This window comes from Xenopus laevis, chromosome 3L (genome assembly GCF_017654675.1).
Source record: "Xenopus laevis strain J_2021 chromosome 3L, Xenopus_laevis_v10.1, whole genome shotgun sequence".
NCBI classification, from domain to species: domain Eukaryota; kingdom Metazoa; phylum Chordata; class Amphibia; order Anura; family Pipidae; genus Xenopus; species Xenopus laevis.
The window spans coordinates 54,582,991-54,602,027 of record NC_054375.1 but is presented as its reverse complement, the minus strand read 5'-3'; the positions used below and the strand labels follow the sequence as shown (position 1 = coordinate 54,602,027).

The 19,037-nt window shown below is 38.6% G+C and overlaps 1 protein-coding gene across 3 annotated transcripts in view; it reads left to right on the top strand.

The window, feature by feature from the left end:
- The first annotated feature begins 765 nt into the window (after nt 1-765).
- The window catches only part of tspan17.L (tetraspanin 17 L homeolog), a 41,514-nt gene continuing 23,242 nt past the window's right edge, over nt 766-19,037 (top strand). The window contains exon 1 of one of the 3 annotated variants that reach the window (XM_018252248.2): nt 766-1,172. In XM_018252248.2, the coding sequence (XP_018107737.1) occupies nt 1,086-1,172 (87 nt within the window). In that variant the 5' untranslated portion in view covers nt 766-1,085. The remainder of the gene's footprint in view (nt 1,173-19,037) is intronic. The other 2 variants (XR_005966277.1, XM_018252247.2) reach the window with 2 other exon arrangements.

The following is a 19,037-nucleotide window of genomic DNA, read 5'->3' as shown; positions in this document are numbered from 1 at the left end:
GGCCGAAAAAGTAGCCATACCTTGTCCATCCATTCCCCAGCTGCCCAAAGTCATGTGACTTGTGCTCTGATAAACTTCAATCACTCTTTACTGCTGTACTGCAAGTTAGAGTGATATTACCCCCTCCCTTCCCCCCCCCCAGTAGCCAAACAAAAGAACAATGGGAAAGTAACCAGATAACAGCTCCCTAATACAAGATAACAGCTGCCTGGTAGATCTAAGAACAACACTCAATAGTAAAAACCCATGTCCCACTGAGACACATTCAGTTACATTGAGAAGGAAAAACAGGAGCCTGCCAGAAAGCATTTCTCTCCTAAAGTGCAGGCACAAGTCACATGACCAGGGGCAGCTGGGAAACTGACAATATGTCTAGCCCCATGTCAGATTTCAAAATTGAATATAAAAAATTCTGTTTGCTCTTTTGAGAAATGGATTTCAGTGCAGAAATCTGCTGGAGTAGCACTATTAACTGATTCATTTTTTAAAAAAAAACATGTTTTCCGATGACAGGATCCCTTTAAAAAAAAAAAAAAAAATCTTGGTAACATAAACAAAAGTCGACTGCACCAAACTTTGCTTGATTTTTAAGACGACGTCCAGGTTAGGAATCTGGCAGAACCTGAACTGTATTGAAAGGGATATAATCCCCGTCGTTTTCAAGGGAAATCCTAGCCCTGGGCTTCTCAACAAACTGCTGCACGTCTCACGGCAGCTGGGAACTACGATGATAAGAGTCCACTGCGTAATATGCCACTGTCTCCGCAAGTGGCCGCTAGAGCACACCGCGCCTGGGACCTCCCATAGCTGGGAGGAACTGTCTTCATCATCACCGCATCCAGGATAAGGCAGTACAAGCAAAGACATGGATATCCCATGCCCGAATCCCCGGGAAGATCTATAACAATAGGCTGAGCTTCCAGCGCTCCTCACACCTTCCCAATGTCAGCCTTAAGCGCCAGGGAAGCTTTGGTATCACCCCCTCCCCTAGCCCTTCTCAGCGCTCCTTTCTGATCAGGTATCCCTGCGCCTGTTGGACTGAACCATTGCTGCTGCTCCCCCTCCTCTCCGGCTTGATACAAACCATGTCAGGCAAACACCAGCATTTTAAAGGTCCCGAAGTGAGCTGCTGTGTGAAGTATTTCTTGTTTGGATTCAACATAGTGTTTTGGGTGAGTTTCTTGTTGGGAGGGGGAGAAAGACAGATTTTGCCTGGGGGTGGAATATATTCTGAGAGGGGGAAGCTGGCCTCTTTCTATTGTTTGTGCAGTGCTTGGGTAATGTGCTAGTATTATTTTCTGGGATGTGCAGTTAAACTACAGCTCTTTGAAGCATTTGGCACTCTGCAACAGCTGGAGGGCTGCAGGATGGGCACCCCTTTTTAACCAGTGGAACCTCCTCTTCACTTTTTTTCTGGGACTTGCAGCTAACACTTAAAAATAAAAAAAACATCAGGAAGGCATGGGATTCACGGGAGAAAAGCCCCTTACAGGGTTAATGTGTGCAGGAAGGATGTGTGTATGTGTGGGTGGCTGTTTATTTTGCTTTCCCAGCTATAAATCACATCCAATTGGATTTTGCCTTCTGTCTGCATCCCCCTTGTCTATTGGAGAATGTACAAGTTCGTTTAGCACCTGATCTCCAAAGTTGATGTGTAGGGTGCTGTCCACCTATTGGGTGCTTGATCTCCAGTGGAGGGGGAGGAGAGTATGGCTTGTGGTTAGAGGTCATTGGCGCCTGCTTTATTATTGGGGTCGCAGGATATGGTTCGTTGTGGGTAGGGTTGCCGCCTGGCCGGTAAACATGTTGGTTGATCACAATGTTATTAATAGGGAAAAAAGATAAATATATAGGAAGGCCAGTATTTTTTTCCAGTTGTGGGTGAATCATAACTGTACTCACAGATGCATTGTTTGTTCGTTGCCGCTTCACTCTTGTCGAGGGCTGATGCAGTAACATGTACATGCAGTCTGTTTTGTCCACCATTCAGTCATTATCGAGGGCTTATTTCTTACTGTCTCAGGCTGCTTTAACATGAGACTTGATATTATAATTGGTAAGCTGTATGCTGAGGGTTTGGCCAAAGTACTTGCTGAACTACAGCTTCCAGCACCCACCAATAAAGTTTAAAAACAGTTACAGGGTTGCATGTTGAAAGGGCCTTTTTTAACTATATCCTTTTCAATGAACATATTTCCCTTCCATGTGTAAATATTTAATACCTTTATTTCTTTCGGCAGTACTGCAACGGAGGATTTTCTAGCGGGAAAGTAGTATGTTGACTGGGGTCCCCAACCTTTTTTACCCATAAACCACATTCAAATATAAAAAGAGTCGTGGAGCAATACAAGCATGAAAAATGTTCCTAGGGGAGCAAAATATGGGCTGTGATTGGCCATTTGGTAGCCTCTATAACGACTGGCAGCCTACAGGAGGTTTTATTTGGAAGTACGTCTGGTTTTTATGCAACCAAAATTTACCTCCAATCCAAGAATCCAAAAATAAGCTCCTGCTTTGAGGCCACTTTGAGCAACATCCAAAGGGTTGGTGAGCAACATGTTGCTCATGAGCCACTGGTTGGGGATCACTGATTTAACAGGAGCAGCATAAGAGGCAAATACAGTATAAGGGTTAAGCATTGGGTCAATCCCCACCAAAGTTTATTTCCATGTTACATGTGAAAGGCTTGTCTGTCGGACTGCCAGATGTGGACACACGATTCATTACTCACTTCAACAAGCACTTGGCATTGTGTTTTTGTGATGCTAGACTTGGCTGTCCATAAAAACCCCTAATTTCTCTGTAATTGGACTTCGTTACCCCTCCCATCCACTGATTTGGGTCTTCCTATGATGGTAACCCTGTTGTCTGCCTTTTGAGAAATCTGCAGTTGTTTTAGGGCTTTGTTCCCCTTTTTTTTAATAATCTAGGGCAGTGATCCCCAACCAGTAGCTCGCGAGCAACATGTTGCTCCCCAACCCCTCGGATGTTGTTTCCAGTGGCCTCAAAGCAGGTGATTATTTTTAAATTCCTTGGCTTGGCTGCATAAAAACCAGGTGCACTGCCAAACAGAGCCTCTTGTAGTCTGCCAGTCCACATAGGTGCCACCAAAGAGCCAATCACAGCACTTATTTGGCACCCCAGGAACATTTTGCACACCTGTGTTGCTCCCCAACTCTTTTTATTTTTGAATGTGGCTCATGGGTAAAAAAGGCTGGGGACCCCTGATCTAGGTTGTGGAGATGATGTAAATGGATAAGAGGCTGAAGAATTTTATACTTTTTTATTTTTAAACATTAAAAGGGCAGTATACCCCCATCATTGAACTTGACTTCAATGGACAGTGCTTGTGCTGAACGTACTACACTTTGTCTATTTTGTTGCAGTTTGGTTAGGATCAAGTACAAGTTATTGTTTGACAGTATTTATTACCGGTACATAGAAAAAGGAGATAAAAATATTGAACTATTTAATTAAAATTGACTCTGTGGGAGATTTCCTTAATGTTATTTGGAGCTTTGAGTTACCTCTATTCCACTTAAGCACAGAATAAATGTTTATTAGAATTTTTTATATATATATATATATATATATATATATATATATATATATATATATATATATATATATATATATATATATATATATATATATATATATTCTTTCCAATTGGTATACGCACTCCAAGGCTGTTGCTAATGGCGGGGTGCACGGTAATTGTATGTATATCAATTATCAGTAGACCAGCACTCCCTTTTAAAATGTAATACTTTTTATTGTAATGGTATCAAACCGACGTTTCGGTCCACATTTGGACCTTTTTCAAGGATGCCATCCTTCAAAAAGGTCCAAATGTGGACCGAAACGTCGGTTTGATACCATTACAATAAAAAGTATTACATTTACTTTATATATACACACACACACATTTGGCATTCACGTGTGAATTTAATCACCCTTTGTCCTGTTTATTTCATGGCATGTGGTTTTTAATTCCCCTGTGCAGAAGGTATAGTTGAGTGCATAACATTTGTTTATTTGAAGCATTCTTATCTAGGCACAGCCTGAATGAAACAGTAGTGCTAAGAGCATGAAATAGCTGTGGTCTATGTTACTCCTTCCCATGCTGCACACAATAGGATGTAGTTGTACATCTCTGGCATTATAAACACAGGTGAAAGCAGTCAGGCCCAAATGCAAACCGCGTGTTTTTCTGTCCTTCTTATGCAACTATTTGCTCAGGGTCCCCTTCTCTCATAATAAGGTTTCAGATATGAATGTGTCCCTCATACAGGGCAGTAAATTTATATTTTAATACACAATGTTGTTTTGCTGTGCACATCACAGACTGTTTAGTTGGGAGTGCTCTAACTGATTCCCTGCCATTTGCATCCTCTTAACTACTAATATTGTCTGATGTCCCTAGTGTATGAAACGGCTGAGGTGCTGTTTGGTTGCTTGGCTGCCTGTTTGTATTACCATACTGCCATGCACTCTCCCTCTATTTGTATGTATTCTTGCCTGATCTCTGTTCTCTATTTGCCCATTGTTACGTACTGTGATATTTGTTATTTGCCAGTCCAAATAGCAGGGTAGATGATTTGTAGAGATCTTATGAGCTTGGAAGCCTAATTGCCATCCATGCTGCACATATATTATTAGATTTCATCCTGAAAATGGTTTCTGTGTGGTTGGAACTTTATGCCCAAACTACATGTTTTCCTTTTGACATTACTTAAGGACACTGGTCTTTTCTGGTTCAATTAAATTACCTAAATTAACTAATATTTTTGAAAAAATTATTCTGGATCTCACAAACCTGTGACAAGATAAATTGACTTTCAAATTATAAGCTCCTTTAGGCAAGGCCATCTTTACATTTTTTTCTATACACCTATTTATTAGTAAAAATGCTGCAAAATATGCTGGTGCTTTATAAATCCATGTTAAAAGTAATAACGGGTCATTTTGGGAGTGGGAAATACAAGGTAATTGGGGGAATTATTAGAATGTGCAGAGACAAAGGCCAGGCACTTGCAAATGGGAGAATGAAGACTTTATTGGAAGATTAGTGGAGAGACACGTGGGAATGTAGACTTTCTTGGGAGTACAGAGACCCAGGGAAATGGTGCCTGGTACAGTGCAGTGATTTATTTATACAAAAGTGATGCATTATTAAAGCACTGAGGTCAGGGCCCAATTAATGTTCTAGTTCTAGATAACTGTCTATATAATGGCTCTTTTCTTGGGGGAAAAAATTCGAAAAACATGCACAATGATACTGGATAGGGAGAATAGGAGAAAAAGCTAATTCACAAATGCCCTTTTTCTATAGCAGTCTATCAGTTCTTCTGCCATCTCACCAAGCTGTAAAACTGGTCCGATACAGGAAGAAATGTATTAGACCAGAATGTTCTGTCCAATCACATGAGATCCGGACAACTACAGACAGCCAATTGTACTGATCTGTCAGACTGGTTTTTGGTTCATCACCATAGCATGGTAAATGGCAGTAATTGCGGGCAACCTTTCTGTGGTCACCTTCCTTCCATGAAACCCCATGAAGCCTGAGGCTTTCCCAGTGACCAAATATAAAGTGAGCACTTCTAGGAGATTCTGCAGAAGAAGTAGCAGTTTCCACAAGCAAAATATCCGCTGCATCAACTGATGTCATTTCTCATGGAAGAATAAGGTTGAATCTCACTGGTACAGTTCTAGACACATTAGACATCAGAGTTTGGGTGCATTGAACCTGTTCTGTCAGTGCTAATGCAATTATTGACAGTAAAGGACTGCATGCTACCCTAAAAACGCCTTAGACTTACAATGCAGCTTAAATCACATTGCCAGTGAAGATCTCCTCCTCCCAGCATTGTGATTGACATGTGAGGATGTCCGTGCAGAAACAGCAGTGGGTGGATCTTGCATTGCCATTACCACCATTCATTCACTCGGCTCTGGTTCATACCGTAACATGTAATTTCTATAACAAATCTATGTATGCAATCATATTTTTTCAGCTAAAAAAAATGGGGGCAGCAAATGTTGCACAGCAGCGAGGGGCACTGCAACCCAGATCTTTTGAAAACCACTGATATGCTGATAAGCATTCATGTTTAACAGTTTTTCACCTCTGGTCTCCATCTGTTTCCTGTATTTGTTCATCCACTTTCTTTTGTTTTCTCTACACTGCATCCTGCATGGACTTCCCTACATCATCATGACTTTACCTACATTGCTTGCAGGGTATCACTATTTTGTAGCAAGGGTGTATCACTATAATTGTGTTTTTTGTTTTTTATTTAATACAGGTATGGGATCCATTAACCAGGAACAGTATTTTAATCACATCCAAAATTTAAAAACCCATTTCCTTTTTCTTTGTAATAGCAAAACAGTACTTGACTGTTTTGCCAACCTGACTCTCCCTTCTCAACTTGTCAGTTTCTAATGTTAACAGACTCCTGCTGCACAAATATGGCAGCCCCTTATAGGGACAAAAAGGGGGTAAGAAAGGTAATGTAAAAGCATCAGGCAGGTACTTTTATGGAAAAATTATAAATAGCATTCAAAGATAATGTTATGATAGATATTATAAAAGCTTATTTTCTGTCAGTATCTCTTTAAAGGAACCGAACACAATAAAATGAAAGTGTTTTAAAGTAATAAAAATATCATGTAGTGTTGCCCTGCACTGGTAAAATTGTTCTGTTTTCTTTAGAAACACTACTATAGTTCATATAAACAAGCTGTTGTGTAGCGATGGTGGAAATTGGGTAAAAAAGGCTATATTGCACAGGTTAAAAGACCATTAACAGAATTTTTATTTTTTACTTAACAAAAAAAAAAACACCAAGGCAGTTTTAACTTTCAATTCGCAAAGTCTTTATTAAGAAATTACTTACCGATTCTCTGCTTGCGCTCCTCTTCAGAAATGGTGACGATCCATCGTGCAACACTCGATTTCTGCTCCCTGCCTTCTATAGGAGAAGCGCACGATGGATTGTTGCCGTTTCTGAAGAGAATCGGTAAGTAATTTCTTAATAATGACTTTGCGAATTGAAAAGTTAAAACTGCCTTGGTGTTTTTTTTTTTGTTAAGTAGAAACAAATTTTATTAAAAAATTTTTTTAGGTTACTGGTCACTTTAAATAGTGGATAATAAATAACACCATTATGTTCTACAGAGCTTGTCTGCTGTGTAAACTGAGCCTTTCTCCTTTGAATGGCTGCCCCATGGCTACACAGCAGCTCATTTATATAAACAATAGTAGTGTTTCTGAAGCAAACACAATAGTTTTATCAGTGCAGGGCAACACTGCTTTATATTTGTATTATTTTAAAACACCTTTTTTTATGTTGCTGTTCCTTTAATTGTTATTGCTACTTTGTATTGCTCCTCTTTTTATTCTGTTCCTCTTATGTTTATATTCCAGTCTCTTATTCAAATCAATGCATGGTTGCTAGGGTAATTTGAACCCTAGCAACCAGATTGCTTAAACTAGTGAGCTGTTGAATAAAAAGCTAAATAACTCCACAAATAATAAAAAATGAAAACCAATTGCAAATTGTCTCCGAATACTCTCTACATAATACTAAGGGGCCCATTTACTTAGCTCGAGTGAAGGAATAGAGGAAAAATAGTTCGAATTTCGAATGTTTTTTTTGGCTACTTAGACCATCGAATTGACTACTTCGACCTTCGACTACGACCTCGAACTACTACGATTCGAACTAAAAATCGTTCGACTATTCGATAGTCAAAGTACTCTCTCTTTAAAAAATTCTTCGACCCCCTAGTTCGCCACCTAAAACCTACCCAGGCCAATGTTAGCCTATGGGGAAGGTCCCCATAGGCTTCCTAACAATTTTCTGATCGAAGGAATATCCTTTGATCGATGGATTAAAATCCTTCGAATCGTTCGATTCGACGGTCGAATATCGAGGGTTAATTAACCCTCGATATTCGACCCTAGGTAAATGTGTCCCCTTCTGTTAATTTTAAAGTTGAATAACCCCTTTATGTAAGATTTGTGGCAATGCCATGTCCTCTACTAGCCCAGGAGGCCAAACCATTGGAGGAACTCAATTCTGGCACACCTCCTGGTTTATGTCAGAAATATCCTCTCGTTTGGCACTTCACTAAATTAACTGAGCATTCTGTTCTAGCTAGGGGTCATGGGGAAGAAACCAATATTGTACTTAATATGTACCTGCCAGCTTTCATTTAATGGTGCCTAGTACGGAATTACAGTCAGCCTGTTAATAAACAGTGTAGGTTTGTATATAACCTTGTTGCAAGTGTACTCTTTTCAAATATTCAGGCTATGTTTGTATTGCTTTATTTTTTGAATCAGTGTCCCCTCCAGGGATGCTTGGCTGCAGGGCGTCCTTGGAATCTTGTTCCTGTTTGCTTTTGCAGCCACCTCCGTGAGAGTTCTTGAGTTGTGCATGACTTTGTCACGTCACAGAGGCCCAATGCCGGTATTTCAACAACATAATTCACTTCCTACAGCACCTGATAATAATGTCCTGGTAAAGAGCAAATAATAGTATGTGGCTATTAGCTCATTACTTTAACCAGCAGGAAAAATAACAATATTTTTAATAAAAGATACAGTAACACTTCCTTATATAAACATAATTGTTTTCATTTGCTTCCTCCTTTCCAGCCTAGAGTATTGATTCCCTGATTAAAGTGATTGAATTGACGTTTGTATGTAACCAAAGAATTTGACATTGCTACTTCGATTCAGTTTACTAGGTTTCAATGGAGGTTTTGGAAAACACATTTTCAAAGTCTTTGAAAGAGTATAATGTTTATGTCCAATTGTTCAGTCCCAGATTGAACCTCTCAGCTGGGTTTCTTTGTCGGTCCAGTGAGCTCTAGAATGGTTGATGTTACCACCCGTGTTTCATCAGATATTTAATTATAATGCACAAAATAAAGCGAAATTGTGCGTGCTCTCTCTAAATCATGCTGTAGTGTTGACCAGCTTCTATTTTTTTTACAACACTCTGGAATTGATCAGCTGCTACAATTAATTATAGCAATTATTTGCACCTATAAAAGAATTGAAAAAATTTTCCAGTGCTCAAATTCAGCTCATGGAATTCCCTTCAAATACATTTTACTTATATTGAGGTATTGGTACCACATTTTGGCCAAAATATGTAAGTTTCCGTGCCACATCAAGGCCCCTAATTTAACAAAAGTCCTACGCTGCCTACTGTGTAATAAATATTAAAGTGCATTTAAAAACATTTAAAACCCATTAAAGGAAAACTATACCCCCCAAACAATGTAGGTCTCTATTAAAAGATACTGAGTAAAACAGCTCATGTGTAAAACCCTGCTTCATGTAAATGAACCATTATCATAATAATATACCTTTTTAGTAGTATGTGCCATTGGGTAATCATGAGCCAATTAACAGACAGAGTTCAGCCTTTTGCTTCCTCACTTCTTCCTGTTACAGTTAGGGGCCAATTCACAAAGGGTCGAATATCGAGGGTTAATTAACCCTCGATATTCGACTGGGAATTAAAATCCTTTGACTTCGAATATCGAAGTCGAAGGATTTTAGCGCAAATAGTGCGATTGAAGGATTATTCCTTCGATCGAAAAAACTTAGGAAAGCCTATGGGGACCTTCCCCATTGGCTAACTTAGGAAAGCCTATGGGGACCTTCCCCATTGGTAGCTTTTAGATGGGGAACTAGGGGGTCGAAGCTTTTTCTTAAAGAGACAGTACTTCGACTATCGAATGGTCGAATAGTCGAACGATTTTAAGTTCGAATCCTTCGATTCGTAGTCGAAGGTTGTGGTAGCCCATTCGATGGTTGAAGTAGCCCAAAAAACACTTTGAAATTCTAAGGTTTTTTTACTTCAAATCCTTCACTCGAAGTTAGTGAATCGGCCCCTTAGTAGTATTTCTGGTCAGGTGATCTCTGAGGCAGCGCAGATAGAGAGTCACGAAATGGTGGTTCAAGGCAAGAGATGTAAAAGGGCAATATTTATGTAAATATATATTCCAGTTTGGTAAGATTCTTTAATATGTCATTCAATTTGATATAAACTATCTGTTGCTTAAGTATTCATTTTGGGGGTATAGTTTTCCTTTAAACCCCTTGTACTAGAATTGTGTTCACTTGCCCTTTGTACTCAGAAGCTATAGGAACATTTTTCTTCATTGAGCTCCCGGCAACACGAGCATTATGTGCAACTGAACTGTGGAACCATGTTCACTTACTTTTTTTTTCAGAAACTATAGTTAGATCAGCAAGTAAGCTTTTAAGTCCTAACTAATATATGCAGAAAACAAAGAGAAATCGTGAATGCAATGTACAGGAATTGGTGAAAGTAGTTCAAATTAAAATACAAAAAACTTTGTATTAAAAAAACTTTCTTATTAGTGATGTCTTCTGGCTAAAGGTGGCCATAGACACACAGATCGGATCGTACGAATCGAGGATTCGTACGATTTTCGGATCGTGTGTGGCGTGTGCCGACATCTTTCGCCCGGCGGAGATCGGTCGTTTGGTCGATCGGTCAGGTTTGATTTTGACCCGACCGATCCCGCCGGAGCTCATGGCACATCGTAATCTAATCGTTCGGCCATACGGCCGAACAATCAGATTACCCCCGATATAGCCATGCCTGTTAATGCCATATCGGGGAAAGATCCGCTCGTTTGGCAACATCGCCAAACGAGCGGATCTTTGCATCTATGGCCACCTTAAGGAATTAAACCGTGTGCTGTTATTTTCAGGACACATGGGCAATTTTGGTTTAGCTTGTGCTAAAACACTCTTCAAATATGAACTCCTATCTCCACTGAACTACATGCAATACCCCTAGCCCAGCTTTACAGAGCAACCAAGCACTCCTGGGAAGCATGGCTGTCTGTCTGAAACATCAGGAAATGCTGGACTGGGGGATAGATTACAAGGCTGATTTAAATTGCAGAAGGCATCGCAACATGATTATTATTTATATTATATACCCTGGTATTTGTTTTCTGTTTTACAGCATTGTTACACTGAGAAGGTCTCCCATGCTATAGAGAATGTTGCAGTCTCATTGGTCAGATGGACAGCCTGTGATTTTGGGTTAAACAGAGGGCAGACTAAAGTTTAGCACCTTTGAAAACCCCTAGGGTGTTTCATTTAGTTGTACATCATGGATTGCTGAAATCTGACTAGTCAGAAAGATTGTAGTCCGGAGGCCAGCAAATGTTAATTGCTGACCTCTGAAATGACAGTCCCTCAAAATGTTGTGGATTCTGTGTCCAAATGAATGATTTATGATAACCTGAACTTATTCTCAAGGCACCTGAGAAATGAAGGGCCATTGCACATGATGTGATAATATTTCAAAGCACTGAAACTCAAAAGGAATAATTTTGTGCATACACAGTCCGTACCCACAGTTGAATACTTTATCCTTCTGAAAGTGTTTGAATTGGTGCACTTGCAGTTTCTCCCTGTATTTAGTACCATTTATTTTTTCTTGTATTTTAACAAGATGTCTAGACCCTTCTGATGAAAAACAGCCCCATAAATTGTTCTACCACCACAATACTTATCTATAAGGGCAGAGACACACGCTCAGATTTGTGGAGATTAATCGCCCAGTGGCAAATCTCCCCTTCTTTGGGGCGACTCATCTCCCCGAACTGACTCCCGCCAGCTAGAATGTAAAATGCCGGCAGGGTCGCAATCGGTGCGCTTCGCTTTCCGAATTTGCCCGAAGTTGCCTCATGAGGAAACTTTGGGCGACTTCTGAAAACGAAGTGTTCCGAGTGCCATCCCGCCGGTGATTAACATTCTAGCCGGCGGGAGGCAGTTCGGGGAGATGTCGCCCCAAAGAAGGGGAGATTTGCACCGGAGAAGAGGCGATTTATGGCTTAGCGACTAAATCTCCCCAAATCAGAGTCTCTGTCTCTGCCCTAAAATTTTTCTTAGACAGGGGAGTGTCAGATGGGCCACAGATAAGCTTATTTTTGCCAAATTTGAAATCCATAACATGAACATGACCACAAAACCTTAAAGGGGTAGTTCACCTTTAAGTTAACTTTTAGTATGATGTAGGGAGTGATATTCTGAGACAATTTGCAATTGGTTTTAATTTTTTATTATTTAAGGTTTTTGAGTTATTTAGATTTTTATTCAGCAGCTCTTGTTTGCAATTTCAGCAGTCTGGTTGGTAGGGTCCAAATTACCCCAGCAACCATGCATTGATTTAAATAAGAGACTGGAATATGATTAGGAAAGGACCTTACTAGAACGATGAGAAATACAAATGAGCAATAACAGTACATTTGTAGCCTTACAGAGCATTTGCTTTTTGAATGGGGTCAGCGACGCCCATTTGAAAGCTGGAAAGAGCCAGAAGAAAAAGGCAAATAATTATAAAACTATAAAAAATTAAAACCAATTGAAAGGTTGATTAGAATTGGCTATTCTATAACATACTAAAAGTTAACTTAAAGGTGAACCACCCCTTTAAGTCATATCACAACTGACTCCAGATGTGCTTTTACGTGGTTCTTTTTCTTAGTAACACCACAGGCCAGCAGAACTTTTAAGGTTGACCTATATTTACAATAAGCATAGTAGGGGTTACAGCATGATATTCATCAGCAGAGTATAAAAACCTCAGGCTTGAGAGAAAGTCGATCTCTCAGCAGGGCAATGATCCCAAACCCAAGGCCAAAGTAACACTGGAGTGACTCAAAAACAAAAGGTGGATGTCCTACATTGCAGTCTGTTCATTATTTAAATATAGTCTCCCACCAACCTTGAATAACATATATATATATATATATATATATATATATATATATATATATATATATATATATATATATATATATATATATATATATATATATTTTATATATATATATATATATATATATATATATATATATATATATATATTTTATATATATATATATAACGCACACCCATACTCTGAGACACACACAGAAATAAAATTACTGTGGGATTCTGGGAGTTGTGATATTAAGCACAGATTTGCCTGTACTGGGTCCATTTCCGTACTTCACTTTCAGGGCTTTCGGTGTGAGGCCAATTTTTCATGGTGGGTGTTTGCAAAAGGAAATGATTCTAGACATGGCTTTGATATACACACACCGCCATTTTATGTGTGATGGAAAAACATAAGGCATTGTTGTCTGTAAAGTCACCGATGAGACTTGATTGTGCTGCCAGGTAAAGTAGAGCCCTGTTGGAACAATGATTTCTGCGGAATAGGCTACTTCACTCTTAAAAGGGACTTTTCATTTTTTTTGACTGGCTCTGAGGTAATATCATCATCATTGTCACTTATTTATAGAACACCAGCAAGTTTTGCAGTGTAAAGGCTTTTAAAGTAAAAGCTTAAATTAATGTGCATGTTGCTTCTATGGCAGAAAAGTAATTTGGAAATGTAATTTCAAATACTTTTATTAAAGTTTTCTTCCTTCTGCGAGACCTCTGTTGTTTGATGCTGGTTCAGATTAAACAGTCTTCTATGCACCAGCAATGCTGTACTTTTGCAGTCTTATACCTTAGGTTCCAAACAGGGACCCAACTCTGTAGAGTTATGTTCTTAAACCATAGCAGCCCAAATGTGGCATAGCTGTACCCACAGGACAGTGGGGCTGGAGGGTTCTGAAACAGTGGCAAGTGGGGCCATTTAGGGTAAAATCAGGAGTAATGTCTATTTTGCTATTCTACTTACCCCTGAAAAAACACCAAGAAGTTTATATATGAGATTTATATGCTCCCTCATACATTCATGAATTGATAACGCAGCGATAACAGGAATTTTCTTGTGTGTATATATGACCTTGTTATTCGAAGATGGATCCTAGTGCATTTCTAGAGGTGCTTAAACTCTGCATGGACGTTCCTACACTGACTCAGGCAAGCAATACATAATATAACACCTACAGTTCTCAGGAACAATAATCTGTCACTGTATGCCCTTTTAATAGCCTAAGGCAATAGACACTTGATCTGTGTCCCCAGTTCACCTTACCGAAAGCTTTTCCAGAGGGCTGCCAATGTGAAAGGGTGTGATTTGTGATGTGCACACCTGTACATAGGCATTTTTTGCAGACAATGGCGGCTTTGTGAGTGATGCTGTTGATGTATTGGCTTGCCTTCTGTAAGCAGGTGTTAGGTGAGATGCTGACCAGGTTTGCCTTTATGTAATTTTACAACAGAGAGGTGACAGCTGGCCTGTAAGAAAAGATGGCTTCTTCTTTACATTCACACATCTTGCTATTGCTGCTTGAAACAGTAGGTCTACTTTACTTTCGCAGTTTTTCTGCACTGTTGGAATTGCCACCTGCTTATAACACGGTCAAAGGCATACCAAACTGAACCTTACGTTTCAGCTACCAGAACCTCCTTTTCATGGTTATACTCATAAAGCACTCTATACCCATAGTCCATGTAAAATATATATATATATATATATATATATATATATATATATATGTAGGGTTGGCACTCTCTGTGCTAGGTTCAAACATGCCTGGGTGCAGTGTCCAATATATTAGAATATCTATCCCACAAACAAGGTCCGCACTCTCGGGTCCTAACAAAAATAAATGTTTTATTTACATGGAAGACTAACGTTTTGGTCTCTCACTTTGAGAAAGCGTTAGTCTTCCATTTAAATAAAAACATTTTTTATTTTTGTTCAGACCTGAGAGTGCTGACCTTGTTTGTGGGATATATATATATATATATATATATATATATATATATATATATATATATATATATATATATATATATATATATATATATATATATATATATATATATATATATATATATATATAAAAGTCGCACTCATGTTCAATAAAACGTAGCATTTATTTCAAACGCATTAAAAGCATGTGTAAGTTACAGCCAACTTATCTGTTCAGAATTCTGTTCAGAGTCGATACATAGCGACGTTTCGGGAGCATCTCGTTCCCTTTCTCAAGCACGGCTCTGTCACAGAGTATAACATACAGAGAGGTGTCCATTTTTTGGAGCGTATTATCGCATAAAGACGGAAGTGACGTAGTCCATACACACACATATATATATATATATATATATATATATATATATATATATATATATATATATATATATATATATATATATATATATATATATATATATATATATATATATATATATATATATATATATACAAGAGAGAAAAACCGCACCAACAGGTCTTTATACAAAAAATAGAAAACCTTTTATTCAATGTTTCGGCTCAAACCGCTGGAGCCGTCTTCAGGAACAAAAAAAAAAAAAAAAAAAAAAAATATATATATACATATATATATATATACATATATATATATATATATACACACATATATATATATATATATATAAATACATATACATATACATACATACATACATATATATATATATATATATATATATATATATATATATATATATATATATATATATATATATATATATATATATATATATATATACACATATATATACACACACATATATACGGTTCACAGATTGAAAGGGAAGCAAGATACTTGATCCCTAGCTTGTATGAACCTTTTGCCAACCTCCCCATAGACTGACTGAATCATGCAACCCCTCTCTAGTTTTGTTCCAGTATTGAGTTATGGATTTTGGCCATTCTGAGAGTCCCTCTATGCTTTCCATAGAATCTGTAATGCCCACTATATAAAGCAGAGTGACTTCAATTTCCAGAAATCATCCCCTCGCAATGGAAAAAGGTGAGTGATTGTGGGTAGCTCATTAAGCCTGTGGCAGGAAATGGTCCCTTTGAGCAGAGGCAGATTTGTATGTTTTCCCTTTAATTTGTGGAATCATGTATACCTGTATTTACTTTTAAAGTGTTTATGTGCCTTTTCTGTGTAAGCTAAACTGAATGAGCTCATGCATACCTCCGAACATTTGGAAAACATAGAGGGACAAAAACATTTGGCGTGCGTAGTGCTGCAACATTTTTGACCATGCCCATTTTATGGTCACACCCCTTAAATGTCACATCCTATTTACAAAAGTTGGCAGGTTGTGAAAAGTTTTGAACAGATTTCTGGAGGTTTTAGTCAGGTTTTATGTGTTATTACAGTTTTGCTAATAAAGTTGAATTGCCCTTTAAGCTGCAATTCACAGTTTCCCTAAGAGACTTGCTTATGTTAAATAGTTACAATTGTATATTTGCTTATCTCAAATTGTTACAAATGTATCATGGGGAACCTACCATTCTGGGCTCTCTACCAAAAGCCTGTTTTAGAAACTTTGTATCTTTTTCTGGCTGTTCAGTGCAGAAGATTAAAGATAAAGTCGGGGCATTTTGACAGCTTTTCAGCGTTGATGTAATTGAGCAACATAAGTAACATTTTAATTTTACAAACATGTTTTTGCATCAAAAACAAATATTGGTAGAGCTGTATACTGGTTGTGTACATACTGTATGTCCAAATCCGTGATTGACTGTCGGCCTTTAGCAAAAATATTCCATTCCCAGCATCTGATAACTGGGAATTGCAGTTCTACAATATTTGGGGGGGGGGGGGGGGCTGCAGGTATTTCCTTCAAAGCACACTTGTTTTTCTCTTGTGTTCATAAACAGAACTAACACTGAACAAACAGGGCAAAGCTGCATTGCATGGCATTGAGAGGTAGAAAGAAGCTGTTCCTGCTCTCCACTACTGATACGCCCTACATGTATTCCTGTGTCCTTCAAGCTACACCCACCTCCTACAGGAGATCAGAGGGGTCTGCCTGGTTACAGACTGGAAGAAATGGGAGGGCAATGGTTTCCATGGAAACTGAACTGGTTCGCTGTGGGAAATTTCTCATCCCAGATTCTGACTTTCCCTGGTGTGAAACAGCCTTTATGGCTTAAGGACTTTACCAACCCCCAAACACTCCTCCCTCCACTAACTTTTCCCACCTCCCACTAGGCTCTGGAACTGCCTTCCTAAACCTTTTCTCCCCCACCTCAGGCATCTTCCTTGTCAAGCTGTAATGAACAATATGTGGTGATGGATTCCTGCTTTGGAAATATCACTGTAAGGTCCATTTTAGGATTTTTGCTTGTATTCTTGGGTTTTGATGGTCCCTGACCTGTGGCTACTCTGATAATGTAATAGAAGATTAGCACCATACGTGTTGAATGCCCAATCTGCTTCTGAGCTACAGCAACTCACACACACCTTTCATTTAATCATTTAGAACCATTATGACTCCTGAAAGCTGGTGCAGCAGTGAATTTTGGCAATGTGTGTTTGGGCTCTCACCGAGTAAGGGGTTTGGGTGCCATAATGGACTGGCTGCTCTGTTCCCTTCCACAATCACATTATAATAGGTTTTATTTGTATTAGTTTAACTTGGTGACAAGTAATTGAAGGGCTATAGGTATAACAGTAGTGTGTTTTTTTATTTTTTTTATTTATGTTATTTAAAGTATAATCCCTGTCCAAAATCATTCTTTATTTTCAAATAAACATTTATTTTGAGAAAATGTCCAATGTGCAGCCCCAGCTGTTGAAACTACAACTCCCAGCACCCCCAGAATCCTTTACCCATTTGAGAATGGCAGTAGATTCTAAAAAAAATAAATGGATGTTTTGCCCTGAGTGTTATGTGTGAGTTAATAGTTCAATCAAAGTGCATGCTGGTCTTGCTGAGGGAAGACTTTTATAAAGGGTGACGTGTGCCCACTTGTAGCAGTTTACCCATTGTCACACAGACATTCTGAAAAAAACATGTCCTGGCTTGTGCATTTTCACAAATGTACACAAATACACTGGTTTACACACAGATTTACACATGCACAATGACACATCCACAGGCAGCCTTTTTTGAACTCTACAACTATGTGCCAATGATCATTTCTGTACTTAATTATTTACTAAACCTCATTTATCTCATCTACCAAGCTTGCCCAAACTCCCATCTAAGATGTTAACTTATTTATCTATAAAATAACATAAAAAATTCAGTGTGGGAAAAGAAATGATAAAATCCAGCAAAACTTGAATTGTACTAATTTTTCAGGTTTGACGACTGAATCCCACAATAATTTTTTTTTTGGGTTATCGCACAAAAACCCAGAGTTTTTCGGATTATCGGACAAAACCCTGCGCAGATCACAATATCTTCAAATTGTAAATGGGGCATCTGCCATTGCCTTCTACATGACCTTGGCTGGTTTGAGATGGCAGATTTTTAGATTCTGACTAACTGAGCAGCTTCAGAGTATAATAAATTGAGTTTTTTTTTTTTCACTAAAAATTCAAGTTTTTGCCCCAAAACATTAAGGATTAGTAAATTACCCTCCTTAAAGTAGTGTATTCCCTGAAGCTATCTTGCTCTCTGAATATACTCTGGACAGGACATGAATTTGTACATAGAGTGCTTTTCCTCTGCTGTAGGTAGGCAGTGACACACTGGTTATTTCCAGCAGGGTCATGCAGGGTTGCTGAAATGAGATCATTAATACATTGATTAGTCCATCGTTTTCTAACATTGGGCCCCCAGATGCTGCAGGCGTTCCACAAAGAAGAGGCAGTAGTTTAATTGGATTGCATGCAGAACCAAGGGCCTAACTGCTATAATATAGGGCAGTGATCAGTAAGAGCTCATGGCACATAAGGCTGTTGTAAAGCCAAAACAATATTTATATATTTTCCTAGCTCAGTAATAATTGAAACATGATATATACACTTGTGCTGTAGTACAGTAGGTTAAGCACACAGATGTCAAACAGCTGGGTAGGAAGTTATTTGAAACAGCTGCAGGGCTGACAGGGATGGATATCCTGGCTTTAGAGGAAAAAGTCTGGCATCCATTTCTTATTTCTGCTGTCAACAAATGTTACAGGGCAAAAATGTTTGGTGTTTTTTCAAATTGGAGCAGGTTGAAACTTGTAACATCAAACACTCTCCTTCGGCATCCCAGGGAAATGTGTGTGTGTGTGTGTCACTGGGTAGTCACCAGATAAACC